Here is a 14207-nt window from a genome sequence, read left to right as displayed (position 1 = left end):
TTCACCCAAAAATGAAAATTATGTCATTAATTACTCACCCTCATGTTGTTCCACACCCGTAAGACCTTTCATTCATCTTCAGAACACAAATTAAGATATTTTTGATAAAATCCGATGGCTCAGTGAGGCCTGCATAGCCAGCAATGACATTTCCTCACTCAAGATCCATTAATGTACTAAAAACATATTTAAATCGGTTCATGTGAGTACAGTGGTTCAATATTAATATTATAAAGTGATGAGAATATTTTTTGTAGCGCCAAACAAACAAAATAACGACTTATATAGTGATGGCCGATTTCAAAACACTGCTTCATGAAGCTTCGGAGCAATAATGAATCAGTGTGTCGAATCAGCTGTTCGGAGCACCAAAGTCACGTGATTTCAGCCGTTTGACACGCGATCTGAATCATGATCGATACGCTGATTCATTTTTCCTGAAGCAGTGTTTTGAAATCGGCCATCACTAAATAAGTCGTTATTTTGTTTTGTTTTTTTGGCGCACCAAAAATATTCTCGTCGCTTTATAATATTAATATTGAAACACTGTACTCACATTAACTGATTTAAATATGTTTTTAGTACCTTTATGGATCTTGAGTGAGGAAATGTCATTGCTTCCTATGGAGGCCTCACGTGTTCTGAAGATGAATGAAGGTCTTACGGGTGTGGAACGGCATGAGGGTGAGTAGCCTAATTAATGACATTATTTTCATTTTTGGGTGAACTAACCCTTTAAAGGGTTTAAAGGATCATCTACAAACAATTGATGCTACAGCTTTTGTCAGGTTCAAATAAATGTATCTGAGGCATTTTTTGCAAGATGACAAAATTGAATATGGGCCATTTGAAAATGGACTATGATTTTTTATTTTTTTTTTTCAATTTCTGATGAAAAACTCATGTTGCCTTGCAGTTGTTCTGAATATTTTCCAACTGCTTAAAGTGCATAAGTACATATATGCAGTTTTTAAGGGTTTTTTAATGGCCACAAAAACCCACCAGCAAATCTCTTTGATATTCTAGTCCCTGGGTAAGGATTGGTCTCTTAGCCTTAGCAAACACCACTAATAACGCATTACTGTTTGCCCTTTCATGCTTTACTGAGTGAATTCAAAGCAAACATCTCAAGGTACCATGAAGGTTAATAGTCACGGGTGCACAGATCCAAAGGAATAATGGGTTGTCGCTCACCTGGCGATGACGAAGAGCACACAGCTCACTCCCAGGTAGGCCAACAGGATGTAGACCCAGATATCAGGGGTCATGGGATTCAGGAAAGAGAAGAAGCCAGAATTGGTGCTGTTGGGTCTACGGTACAGGATACTGATGCCGGTGTTCAAGAAAGGTTTGGAGAAGTCGATAGCTTTCTCCCGCATAAAGGTGATTGTGAGAGGAGCCACAGCAAGGTCAGCCCTCTAGGAGACGGGGAACAAAAAAATAGGATCGAAGAAGTGTTTGGAAACAAACAACAGAATTGACAGTCTAGTCAATAATATTCTTTGAAATTCAACATGAAACCACACTGACAACCATTTAACTTCCCTAGCATGACATATTTGCAAATGAAATGGGATATTTAACAATAAAAGTATGTTAGGCAGAACTTCCAATTAACTGTATAATGAAAAGTGTAATCCATTTTCTGAAAAAAAAAAAAAAAAAAAAACTAAGTTTTTCCTTGTTTTTTTTTTTTGTTTGTTTTTTTTATGTGTCACAGCAGTTTGGAAATGAAATGTCCAGTGAAAAACCCTACACCTTACCTAACCGATAGTGTTAATAAAAGCTAACGTGAGTTCTTTTTTAACACAACAAAGACTGCAAACGTTTAAGTTTTGTTTTGTTTTCTAATGAAATGTGCGCAATAAGACTCGGAGCGTGTATTAAGAAAGTAAATATTGATTTCGTGTTGCATGTTTCAAAAGAGTCAGAACACAATAACTGAATTAGTCAACGAGTACAAATTGAACATGATGATTTTCAGAAAGAAAGAAAAAACACAATAACTATTAAAACTGATGTTCATTTTAATGGACGTATCTAGGCTCAGTACTGATGTTGGAGCAATTACAGGCTGTATGTCATTATAATATAACTATTAAAGGTGCTAAAGAAGATGTTTTGTTTTATACATTTTTGCAATATTACTTGAAACTGTCTTTACTAACGGATAAAAGACTATTTATTAGGTGCACTGAAAGGAATAATATTAATATACATCATCTGTGCACGAGGTCGGGCCTTAAAAACATCAGCCAATCGTTCTATCATTGCGTAAACGATTGGCCCGCTTGCTTGTCAATCACTGCCACGTCGTTCCTTGTGAGAGACGAGTGAGATGACGCTCCAGTAACTTTCCACACTCCACAGGCGTTCCCTTGAAATGAGCTGTGAAGGAGGGGGCTGTTCTTACGCATGCGCTCATTTAAAAAACTCACTAACAGTCTTTTGATTCTCAGTCGACGAAAAAATCCTCTCTATCACCTTTAAGTTATTTGAAAAGGTCTTTCTTGTGAGAAATATAGATATGACAGCATACAAACCATCCTATCACACTCCGTAACACGGGCGAATTCACACCCCAGAGGCTCAAAGTCAGTATTGCCAAGGTGACTCAACTGTTGAAACAAGTGGCCTACTTTCCTCGCTGTCTGCTATTACATTTCCTACCTCTCTATGAATGGCAAGAGCAGGGAGGCGTTCACTCGCTGATATCTGGCTGCATATTTAGAAGGTCACCATTTACATCGCCTTACCCTGCTTCCTTCTCTCCAGGGTTGGACAGGAGGTTAATGAAACCAGCTGCTTGGTGCACGCTTCGCTGCGTCCTTCCCCCTAACATGATGAAACTCGCAAAGGGGTTCAGACTCTGGTTTTACAAAATACTGCAATCCAACCACCATGAACGGAAGCATTTTCATCACGACGTGATGTCCTTTCTTCCTTCTACCACAAGACCGCTGTTACACTTTCTAGGCTTTCTGTGACATTTCATTGCTGTGACCCGTCCTGGTGTTTGGATGGTGAATTGTATTTCCTTTCTTTGTGTTGTTCTGTCTTTCATGCAGCCTGGGCTTTGGTCTCTTTCTTTTGGACAGTGGTTAAGAAAACAGCCACAGTCCTGATTGACAGACCTGAGTGCCTAAAAATATAGTACTGCATGTGGCTAACAAGGAGAAAGGAAGAAAACCAAGACAAAGGGAAACTCCAGTGTGTCCGCAGGTTGGGTACCTGCAATCTCATTAAATATTTAGATTAACAACCCACAGTTTTTTTCTTTTGTCCTCTCGCAGTGACCATTCAAGACACAGATTCCTGCAGGGCAAGGAAATCCCCGCTGAAAACACTGGCGTGTTTTGAATGATGGAGTCTCAGTCAAGCTTAGTTTAACCAGCAAGACTTTCTTGGTTGCCAGCTTCAGCAGCTAATTTCGTGGTTGAGGATTAGTTCACTTTAGAATTAAAATTTCCTGATAATTTACTCTCCTCCATGTCATCCAAGATGTTTATGTGTTTCTTCCTTCAGACCAAAAGAAATGAAGGTTTTTAAGGAAAACATTCCAGGATTTTTCTCCATATAGTGGACTTCACTGGGGTTCAACGGGTTGAAGGTCAAAATTATAGTTTCAGTGCAGCTTCACAGAGCTCTACATGATCCCAGACGAGGAATAAGAGAAACCATCTGCCATTTTCTAAAAAAAATACTACTACTAATAAAATACATATATACTTTTTTTTACCACAAATGCTCATCTTGCACTGTGCTGCGATGCGCCACCCATTACGTATTCACGTTGGAAAGGTCACGCAGGCGAAAAGTACCGATCTAGTGTCTACAAAGAAACCTTGCAAAGACTAAAGCCGCGGTCACACTAGACTTTGTGAAATTTATATACTCATATATATATATATATATATATATATATATATACACACACACACACACACACACACACACCCGCTCAAAAGTTTGGGATCTGTAAGATTTTTAATGTTTTTTAAAAGAAGTTTCATCTGCTCACCAAGGGTGCATTTATTTAATTAAAAATACAGTAAAAACAGTAATATTGTGAAATATTATTACAATTTAAAATAACTGTTTTCTATTTTAATATATTTCACAAAGTAATTTATTCCTGTGATGCAAAGCTGAATTTTCAGCATCATTACTCCAGTCTTCAGCGTCACATGATCCTTCAGAAATCATTCTAATAGGCTGATCTGCTGCTCAAGAAACATTTAATGTGTACAATTGTACAAAATATTTGTGTACAATATTTTTTTTCAGGATTATTTGATGAATAGAAAGTTCAAAAGAACAGTGTTTATCTGAAATTTAATCTTTTGTAACATTATAAATGTCTTTACTGCCACTTTTGATTGATTTAATGCATCCTTGCTGAATAAAAGTATTAATTTCTTTAATTTCTTTTAAAAAAAATAAAAATAAAAATTCTTACTGACCCCAAACTTTTGAACGGTAGTGTATAATGCTACAGAAGCTTTGTATTTCAGACAAATGCTGTTCTTTTGAACTTTCTATTCATCAAGGAATCCTGAAAAAAAAAAAGAAGTACACAACTGTTTTCAACATTGATAATAATCATAAATGTTTCTTGAGCATCAAATCAGCATATCAGAATGATTTCTGAAGGATCATGTGACTGAAGACTGGAGTAATGATGCTGAAAATTCAGCTTTGATCACAGGAATAAATTACTTTGTCAAATATATTTAAATAGAAAGACTTATTTTAAATTCTAACTTGATTTTTCTAAAAAAATATGGATAATCAACTAAACCTAAGCTGCTTCAGTCCAGTAAGTGTTCATCTAGAGATATTAAAAAAGTATGTTTACTTTATAAAAATAAGTCCAGATTTCACAGCAAAAAGACCCATGGACTATGAGCTGAAGATGAATATTTGTACAATTATGCTAAAATACCTTTTATTTGCTAAAAAAGTTCTAAACTATCAACAGAAGGCATGGAGAAGATTGTGGGAAACAGGTTTATCAGCAGTTTTAGCCTCTAAATGATCAACACGATCAAAACTTTACTGTATCTGATTTGTTTTGCAAAATCAGCAGTCTTTATAGGGTTAACATCATGGATATAATCCAGCAGCATGGTAATTCACGCTGTCTTAGGGTAGATAAGCTTCTTTTTAGGACAGTTAATATCATACAACAATGGTCTCCTTTAACAAGGAGGTCACCACATTTTATAGCTTTTATAAAAACAAATAAATTTGCATGATCGAGAGGTAATTACACCGAAGCCACAGCAAGGTTTGAGACATCAGTTTTCGTTCATAGGCAATGGACACGTCAATATCTTCTGTGATAATCCTTTAAGGACTTTGTCTTTGCTTGTCAGGTCGTAACGAGAATAATTTAGCTTGGCAAAGTGCTCAGGACTGTGAAATGTATTAAAAGGTCCTACATAGTCCAAGTCAAAGTTAGTACAGCGAGACAATGAGCCAGCGCTGGTACATAACCTTCCGGCTTATCCAGCGGAGCAAAGATTAATTACTATAACAGGAAGAAATGACGTGCTAAGGCAGCCATTAATACTGGCATGGCTGGATGATTAATGAGATCATCAATTATAACTAAATCAAGTATAATAAGCCTGTTGCATCATTTAGCGCCTTCCCCACCATGACCTTTAGCTCTGGAGTGGGATTTGTGGCCACTTTTAGAAAAAAGGAGAAAAATAAACTGTGATGTCCTACTTGACACAGCGGTCCTTATGACTTTAATTAATATCCAGTTGAGCGTTTAAGAAGCGCTCTCTATCTTTAGCATTACAGCTATCAAATGCTGCTCTCCACCATAAAATAAACACAACATACATATTTAAAGCTCTCGTCTTTATTTTGACATCATGTTTTCCAGGAGTCTTCTGGAAAGCGTCTTATATCTAACTCCCGCGAGTGATCCATAATCTCCCAGAAATCTGTCAATGTCACCGCAGCAGTCATAACAGAAAATATATATTGTGTATCTATTATTGATTACTGTTGATACATTCATTGCTGATTATTACATACCAATGCAAAGTGTTTTTTTTTTCTTTTTCTTTTTCTTTCTAATCAGTATAACATTTATGTGAACATCTTGTACAGTTTTGCTTTTCTGATTTTTTTTTTTTTTTTTTTTTTGAACACATATAAAGTATCAACTGCAACTTTTCCCTCAGTAAACTCCTAATTACTGCTTATTAATGATTAGTAAGGTAGTTGTTAAGTTTAGGTATTGGATAGGATTAAGAATGTAGAATAAAGTCATGCAGAATAAGGCATTAATATGTGCTTAATAAGTACTAATAAATTGCCAATATCCTATTAATATGCATGCTAATACGCAACTAGTTAAAAGACCCTAAAATTAAATGTGTGTGCTGACATTTTTAAGAACAAATCATTATTCATCAGTAATTTTCATACTAAAATGTATTTTAAAAGAAAAAGAAAAAGTAGGAACAACTGAAACCACACGTACGCAAACATCACATACTCTGGGTGGCCTTATAAAAGTGTTGAGTATTTTATAGAGATGTTTGCTGAGAGTAACAAAAGGCTGCAAAGGACATGTCCTTATATGGATATGGCTCGGCATGCTTTATGCAAATTACTAACCTAGTAAACATGGCTGATCATTTAGAATATTCCAAATGTATTAATATTAGAATGATGTTAGAAGGTTATTTCACCCAAAAATGAAAATTCTGTCATTAATTATTCACCCTCATGTCGTTCCACACCCATTAGACCTTGGAACACAAATTAAGATATTTTTGATGAAATCTGAGGGTATCTGATCCAGACATAGGCAGCAACGTCATTGCACCTTTTGACGTCCAGAAAGGTAATTGAAAGCATGGTTAAAACAGTTAACGTGACTACAGTAGTTCAACCTTAATGTTATGAAGTGACAAGAATACTTTTTGTGCAAAAAATATCTTAATTTGTGTTCTGAAGATGAATGATGAACAACACGAGTAATTAATGACAGAAATTTCATTTTTGGGTGAACTAACCCTTTAAAATGGGACCTACTATGCCCTTTTCATAGTCTTGATTTTGTGTTTAGGGCTCTATTAGAACATGTTTTCATGCTTTAATATTTAAAAACAAAACAAACAGACAAACAAAACATTTTTCCCATATCTGACATTGTTGCAGCTCCTCTCTGTGTGTCAGTAATGCTCTGGGGTGTTTCCCGTACAACAATGTAACTCGCTTATCGACCATAGTACGATGCATCATTAAAGAAATCAACTAGCTAGTTTCCCAAAACCGTATTGTCACAAATTTGTCGTTAAACCACTTTGGTAAATGATGTGAAGAAGGTGGTAGAATTATAACTTCTTTTAATGAATCTGTTTGAGATCAAATTAATGCTAGATTTTTTGCTATAAATTAAGGACATAGCATCTGAGGACTAATTATCCTTTTTCTCAGTTATTTTGCTTTATTTCCAGATTCAGTCATAGGCTCATTCTTACATACTAAAGCATGTATGCACATCCACACTCTTCAAAAACTGTGCTTAAAACATTTGCCTATATTGACATTTGCACATATTCAAAATAAAATTGATAGATTACTGAATGTCAGCTTGCTTATTTTGCTCAAGATAAGGATTTATTAAGTCCACGTCACACAAAAAAGAAACTGCTTTTCTTTCTGGAGAGCTGTTGTTCCAGCCACACAAGTTTGCAATACTGTTTGTGAAGGTTCGATGGAATTATGGTTTCAGGAAACACAGACTCTTTGAACTGTACTGATAAAGAAGGAACTTATGACCAATGTTGCTAACGATGCTTTCGGGAAACAGACCCATGTTTAGTTCCTGTTTCTATGAAGCCCCTCCTTTTGAAAAGCCCAATGTGCTCTGATTGGTCAGCTGGACCAGTGTGTGTTGTGATTGGTCAAACGCTTCAAGTGTGTTTTGAAAATGTCCCAGCCCTTACCATAATCGCCAGTTAAAGGTGCCCTAGAATTAACAATTGAATTTATCTTGGCATAGTTGAATAACAAGAGTTCAGCACATGGAAATGACATACAGTGAGTCTCAAACTCCATTGTTTCCTCCTTCTTGTGTAAATCTCATTTGTTTAAAAGACCTCCGGAAAACAGGCGAATCTCAACATAACACCGACTGTTACGTAACAGTCGGGATCATTAAAATGTATGACCCCAATATTTGCATATGCCAGCCCATGTTCAAGGCATTACACAAGGGCAGCCAGTATTAACGTCTGGATCTGTGCACAGCTGAATCATCAGACTAGGTAAGCAAGCAAGAACAACAGCGAAAAATGGCAGATGGAGCAATAATAACTGACATGATCCATGATTACATGATATTTTTAGTGATATTTGTAAATTGTCTTTCTAAATGTTTCGTTAGCATGTTGCTAATGTACTGTTAAATGTGGTTAAAGTTACCATCATTTCTTACTGTATTCACGGAGACAAGAGCCTTCGCTATTTTCATTATTAAACACTTGCAGTCTGTATAATTCATAAACACAACTTCATTCTTTATAAATCTCTCCAACAGTGTGTAATGTTAGCTTTAGCCACGGAGCACTATCAAACTCATTCAGAATCAAATGTTAACATCCAAATAAATACTTTACTCACATGATCCGACGCATGAATGCAGTATGCATGACGAACATCTTGTAAAGATCCATCTGAGGGTTATATTAGCTTTGTTTATGCAATGATAGAGTTGAGAGCGTGGGAGGGGGCGGAGAGCACGAGCAATTAAAGGGGAAGCAGCCTGAATCGGCACATTTCTAATTATGCCCCAAAATAGGCAGTTAAAAAAATATATTAAAAAAAATCTATGGGGTATTTTGAGCTGAAACTTCACAGACACATTCAGGAGACACCTTAGACTTATATTACATCTTGTAAAAAACGTTTGATGGCACCTTTAAGTTTCAACACACTACTAACTAACTCCCCGCCCCTTAATTTCACGTATGACTTGGGCAGGAATGATTTAAATGAGGAGTATTGTGACGTTCGTTCCCAGAAGAAAACTTAAGACTACAGCGGAGGGAGTTCAGAAACAGTGACACTGAGTTTGGAGCTTTGGAACTCTGCAGAGCTCTTTCATGCTCAAACAGCAACATTACACACTAAAGAAAGATGAACATGGGCAAAAAAGCATCATTGGACCCCTTTGGACCACATGTGTGCGTGACATTTTTTTAATGAGATGTTCTCCTGCGCGTATAAGAATGAATACTCCACGCAATTATTAATCAATGTGACTCAATGATTTTTGGCAGTGAGATGCCTCTTCCTGACATTTTCCAAAGTTGGGATTCTGTTTTTATTTCTCCCGCATTTCTGTGTATCCTTCATTTTACGGTGCTTGTTGACCTACAAAGACAAATGAAGACGTCTGACTTATTTTGATAAACCTACAAGAGCACCGTGCCGTTAAATAGACGTACTAGGGCAAAGGCATTTGGTAATTCAGTTATGAAACCATGATTTATGTGAACACACAGGGTGACAGTTAAAATGTATCACCCTATGATTTAATGGCACTTTATCAGCCGAAAACAACCCCGTACTAATCCGTCGTTGCTTGTTGTCTTCTTTAAATCTACGAGCCCTCGATGGATGACCCTACTCGCGCATGTCAGGGGCAGAAATAACACACACTCATCGTGTAAAGAACAATAGCGAAGTAATGAAAATTCTGTAAGAGCTAATAAAAATACTGATGAAAATAAATTGAGCTGATAAATAACTTTGACAAGAGCCATTAATAACAGCCTCTCAGTTCCTCACGCACTCACAACAAGGGCTCTTGAGCAACCGACTTCTTGTCTGTAACTGAAAATAGTCCATGTTTCATGCAGCTTATTTTGACGTACGGATGGCGAGGCAATCAGAAAAGCCATTCTAAGTTCATGGAAATAACTTTGGAAATCTCATTCCATTAAAAAAAAATTTCCTTCTGCGCTCAAGTCTTAAATTGTTTTCATGAAAGGCTCAAGCTGCAACATTTGGTGAGAATCGGTTGAGAAATCACCGAGTCCATAAATCCTTCTTCAGAGATAAGGCTTTGAGTTTACTCACATGAAAACACTCTATCTAGCTCAGCCTCATGTGGCAGGCTGAGGTCAGGTCCCAGAGCTTGTTTCTTAGTTTGCTTTTCAGGTCTGCTGATTCCAGATCAGCTTATCTATATAGACAGCAGCAAGAAGGGCACTCAGCCGCAAAATGAGTGCTCCTAAAAATACACACCGCACCTTCGATACCGCGCAGGCCATCTGATAAGGCTCAAGTATACTACACACCCAAATCCGTCGCATTGAGCCCGAGGCTTAACACATTTGACGAGAAACTAAAACTGGTCGAATACTTCAGAGGGATATTTAAAGAAAAGCTATCATTAAAAACACCATGAGATCACGCAGAGCTGAGAGTTGGAGTTTGGTTGTGATAACTATTATAAGTGAGCTTGTTTATTATTTTAGACATGTTCATAAGCGACCGCCAAGCCCATTTGTATTCACCTGTTTAGAGCATAACCTGCCATCATTAAATGAAGATCTAGAAGCCCTGGTGCAAAAACAAATTTGGCGTGTCTGGTATTACCTCTGATCGTGGGATGAGATAACAAACGGTTTACACCTGTATTTAGTGCTGTCCCCTTGTAACCAAATCAGCCCAAAAAGGTGAAAACCATATGAATTCCATTGTACGGTTTTCTCTAGTCTATACTCTAAAAAAAATCTGGGTTAAAACAACCCAAGTTGGGTTGAAAATGGACAAACCCAGTAATTGGGTTAAATGTTTGCCAAACCTGCTGGGTAGTTTTATTTAACTCAACTATTGTTTAAAAATGACAATATGTCTAGCTTAGAATGAACCCAAGATAGGTTGCAAATTAAAAATCAGACACAAAATTACTAGAGACAACAAGAATAATCAAAGGGTGAACATTTATTAATAAGCAATTTAATAAAGGATTATTGTTTAATTATTATTCATTAAACCTATTAATAAATGTTCATTTATTAAACATATTGGTGCCACTTTACAATGAGGTTTATTAATTAATGTATTAACTAACATTAGGGTGACCATATGCGCCATTCTCCCAGGACGCGTCCTGTCCAGGATTTCTAAGTTGCATAACATGTCCCAGTTTAGGTTTTGTTTTCATCTTTGCGGAAGGTAACGACTGAAAAATAAGTTGACCAATAGCATGCATTATACATAATCAACCGATCGTGGCTTGCAAGAAGGCTGGATCTACAGAGAACGGTCAAAGCAATGCAAATACGACAACATTTTAATGCATTGCATGAAGAATGTCAATAAGAACAGTGGCTTGCACAGACCTCCGTGTAGAAATCGCGTTCCGGGGGCACATCGATATGACTGCTTTCACAATTAAGCCATTTTAGGCAATTTAGAAATCCTGGACAGGCGCGTCCTGGGAGAATGCCGCATATGGTCACCCTAACTAACATGAACTAACCATGATCAATGCATTACTTTATTTACTAATCTTCATTAACTAACGTCAACGTGAAGGTCCATTAGTTAACATTAATTAACTAATGAACCTTATTGAAAAAGTGTTACCAACATATTAATAAATGTCAATTTCCCAAAATATGTTGGTTCATTTTAAGCGAACAATACAGTAATTTTTAAACAATAGTTGAGTTGAATAAAAGTTGAGCAAACATTTACCCCAAACGCTGGGTTTGTCCATTTTAAACCCAAGACATTAGTTAACTACTTTAGTTAACATGAACTAAGAAATAATACTTTTATTAATCTTAGTTCATGTTAATTTCATCATTTGATTACACATTATTAGAATCAAATGTTGTATTTGTTAACATTAGTTAATGTACTGTCAACTAACATGCACAAACAATGAACAGCTGGATTTTTATTAACTAACATTAGCAAAGATGAACTAACCATGAGCAATATATTTGTTACTGTATTTATTCATGTTAGTTAATAAATTAACTAATGTTAACAAATGAGACCTTATTGTAAAGTGTGTTACACTTTATGTTAAGGTGTCCGTGTTACAGTGTAACTATACATTTAAGTACTGAATAATAATAACTAATGTTATAAACTAGAACCTGTTACTGATGTATTTACTCTAGTGTCCTTTTTTCAAAACTACACTGTTCTTTGTTTCACTTAGGCTGCAAATCTATTAAACATCCTTTCAAAACAGTAGCTTGTGCTCATATAGAATGTAACACTAGCTTTCAAAAATCATCACAATGTCATCACACCCAGTTATCACCACTGCACAGTTAACGCGGTTATCACTATGTCAACACTAATATGCAAAACGGTTCACACACTAGTCAGAACCTCACAATGTATAAAAACACAACAGACGGGTCCACTGGCTTCCAAAAAGGGCTCAAATTATAGAAAAGGAAGGAGAATATTTATCTGTGATGAGACTTATATTACTGTAGTTAACCATGTCCTTTCTAGGGCCCTATGATTTCCGTGATGCGGGAAGCGTGGACGGAATTGCAGAATCCATAGGGATGTAACGATATCCCGATTTAGTACATATCATGATACTGAATGCATGATACAATATTATTGCGATCAAAACATATGGTAAAAGGTTAACAAAGAATTAACTGCTGATTAAAATGCTGAACTTGGTATTACATTGGGAGTGGAAATGAACAGGCTTGGACCTTGCTTGTAACCCAATGCACAGGACAATGTTGATACCAGAGTAAAAATATTCATGATTCTGAAGCCATAAATACAGAAAAAATGTGAATATGCTTGTGCTTGCATTCTGTCACTGACTAGATACACAATAATGTAGGCCAGTTTTTACTGGTAACATGAGACATTTGGCATTATCAGGACCCGCAAATATTCCCCATTGCATTATTATTCTGTTGTACTGACACTAAAACTCTTAACCTTGAATACAGTAAAACACAGTAATTTTCATTTTGAGTGAACTATACACAATACATACAGGTGCTGGTCATATAATTAGAATATTGTGAAAAAGATAATTTTTTTTATTGTAAATTATTTAAAAAAATGAAACTTTCATTTATACTAGATTCATGTAAAGTAAAACATTTCAAAAGTTTTTTTTTTTTTTTTTTTTCTATTTTATTTGTTGATTAGAGCGTAGAGGCTAATGAAAGTCCAAAATCCAGTATCTCAAAATATTAAAATATTTACATTTGAGTTTCATTAAATGACCATCCCTACAGTATAAATTCCAGGTATCTCTTGTTCTTTGAAACCACACTACTGGGGAAGACTGCTGACTTGGCAATGGTCCAGGAGACAATCATTGACACCCTCCACAAAGAGAGTAAGTCACAAAAGGTTATTACTGAATGTGTTGGCTGTTTACAGAGTGATGTATCAAAGCATATTAAATGCAAAGTTGACTAGAAGGAAGAAATTGGGTAGGCAAGCTTGAGAAAACTGTCAAGTAAAGCCGATTCAAACACTTGGGAGAGCTTCACAATGAGTCAAATGAAGCCGGAGTCAGCGCATCAAGAGCCACCACGATCAGACATCTTCAGGAAAAGGACTACCAAGCCACTTCTGAAACAGAAACAACGTCAGAAGCACCTTACCTGGGCTAAGGAGAAAAAGATCTGGACAGTTAACAGTGGTTGAAAGTCCTCTTTTCAGATAAAAGTAAATTTTGCATTTCATGTTGAAATCATGGTCCCAGAGTCTGAAGGAAGACTGGAGAGGCACAGAATCCAAGCTGCTTGAAGTCTAGTGGGAAGTTTCTGAAGTTAGTCACGATACTCACAATATTTTCACGATATTCTAATTATATGACCAGCACCTGTATTGTCACTATCCACAATACATATTGTTGCATTCACAATATATTGTTACACCCCTAGAATCCAGTCATAAAAATGGAATTTACAGTATAATGCGGAATGTCATTGAATTTGGAAATCCATGAAAATCTGCTGGTTATTGCTCCCCCAACAGCTATTCTACTGACTATAAGTAGCTTTGCAAGTAAATATCAAAGGTATTCTACTAACTCAGTTTACTAATACTCAACTAATACTGTTGACTACGATCATTACTTATTATGCTGAACTTAGCAGCCCCAAATGTGAGCCCCAAATGTTACGACATGTTTTTTCTCAGCGCAATTC

The 14207-nt window shown here is 36.2% G+C and overlaps 1 protein-coding gene across 1 annotated transcript in view; it reads right to left on the bottom strand.

Moving 5' to 3' along the window:
• Positions 1-14207, bottom strand: part of grik3 (glutamate ionotropic receptor kainate type subunit 3) — a 177608-nt gene that overhangs the window by 29156 nt on the left and 134245 nt on the right. The window contains exon 11 of the mRNA XM_067391507.1: positions 1195-1418. Coding sequence (XP_067247608.1) covers positions 1195-1418 — 224 coding nt within the window. The remainder of the gene's footprint in view (positions 1-1194; positions 1419-14207) is intronic.

The sequence above is a fragment of the Chanodichthys erythropterus genome, chromosome 2 (assembly GCF_024489055.1).
Source record: "Chanodichthys erythropterus isolate Z2021 chromosome 2, ASM2448905v1, whole genome shotgun sequence".
NCBI classification, from domain to species: domain Eukaryota; kingdom Metazoa; phylum Chordata; class Actinopteri; order Cypriniformes; family Xenocyprididae; genus Chanodichthys; species Chanodichthys erythropterus.
The sequence above is the reverse complement of the archived record's forward strand: the minus strand, read 5'-3'. Positions and strand labels throughout refer to the sequence as shown.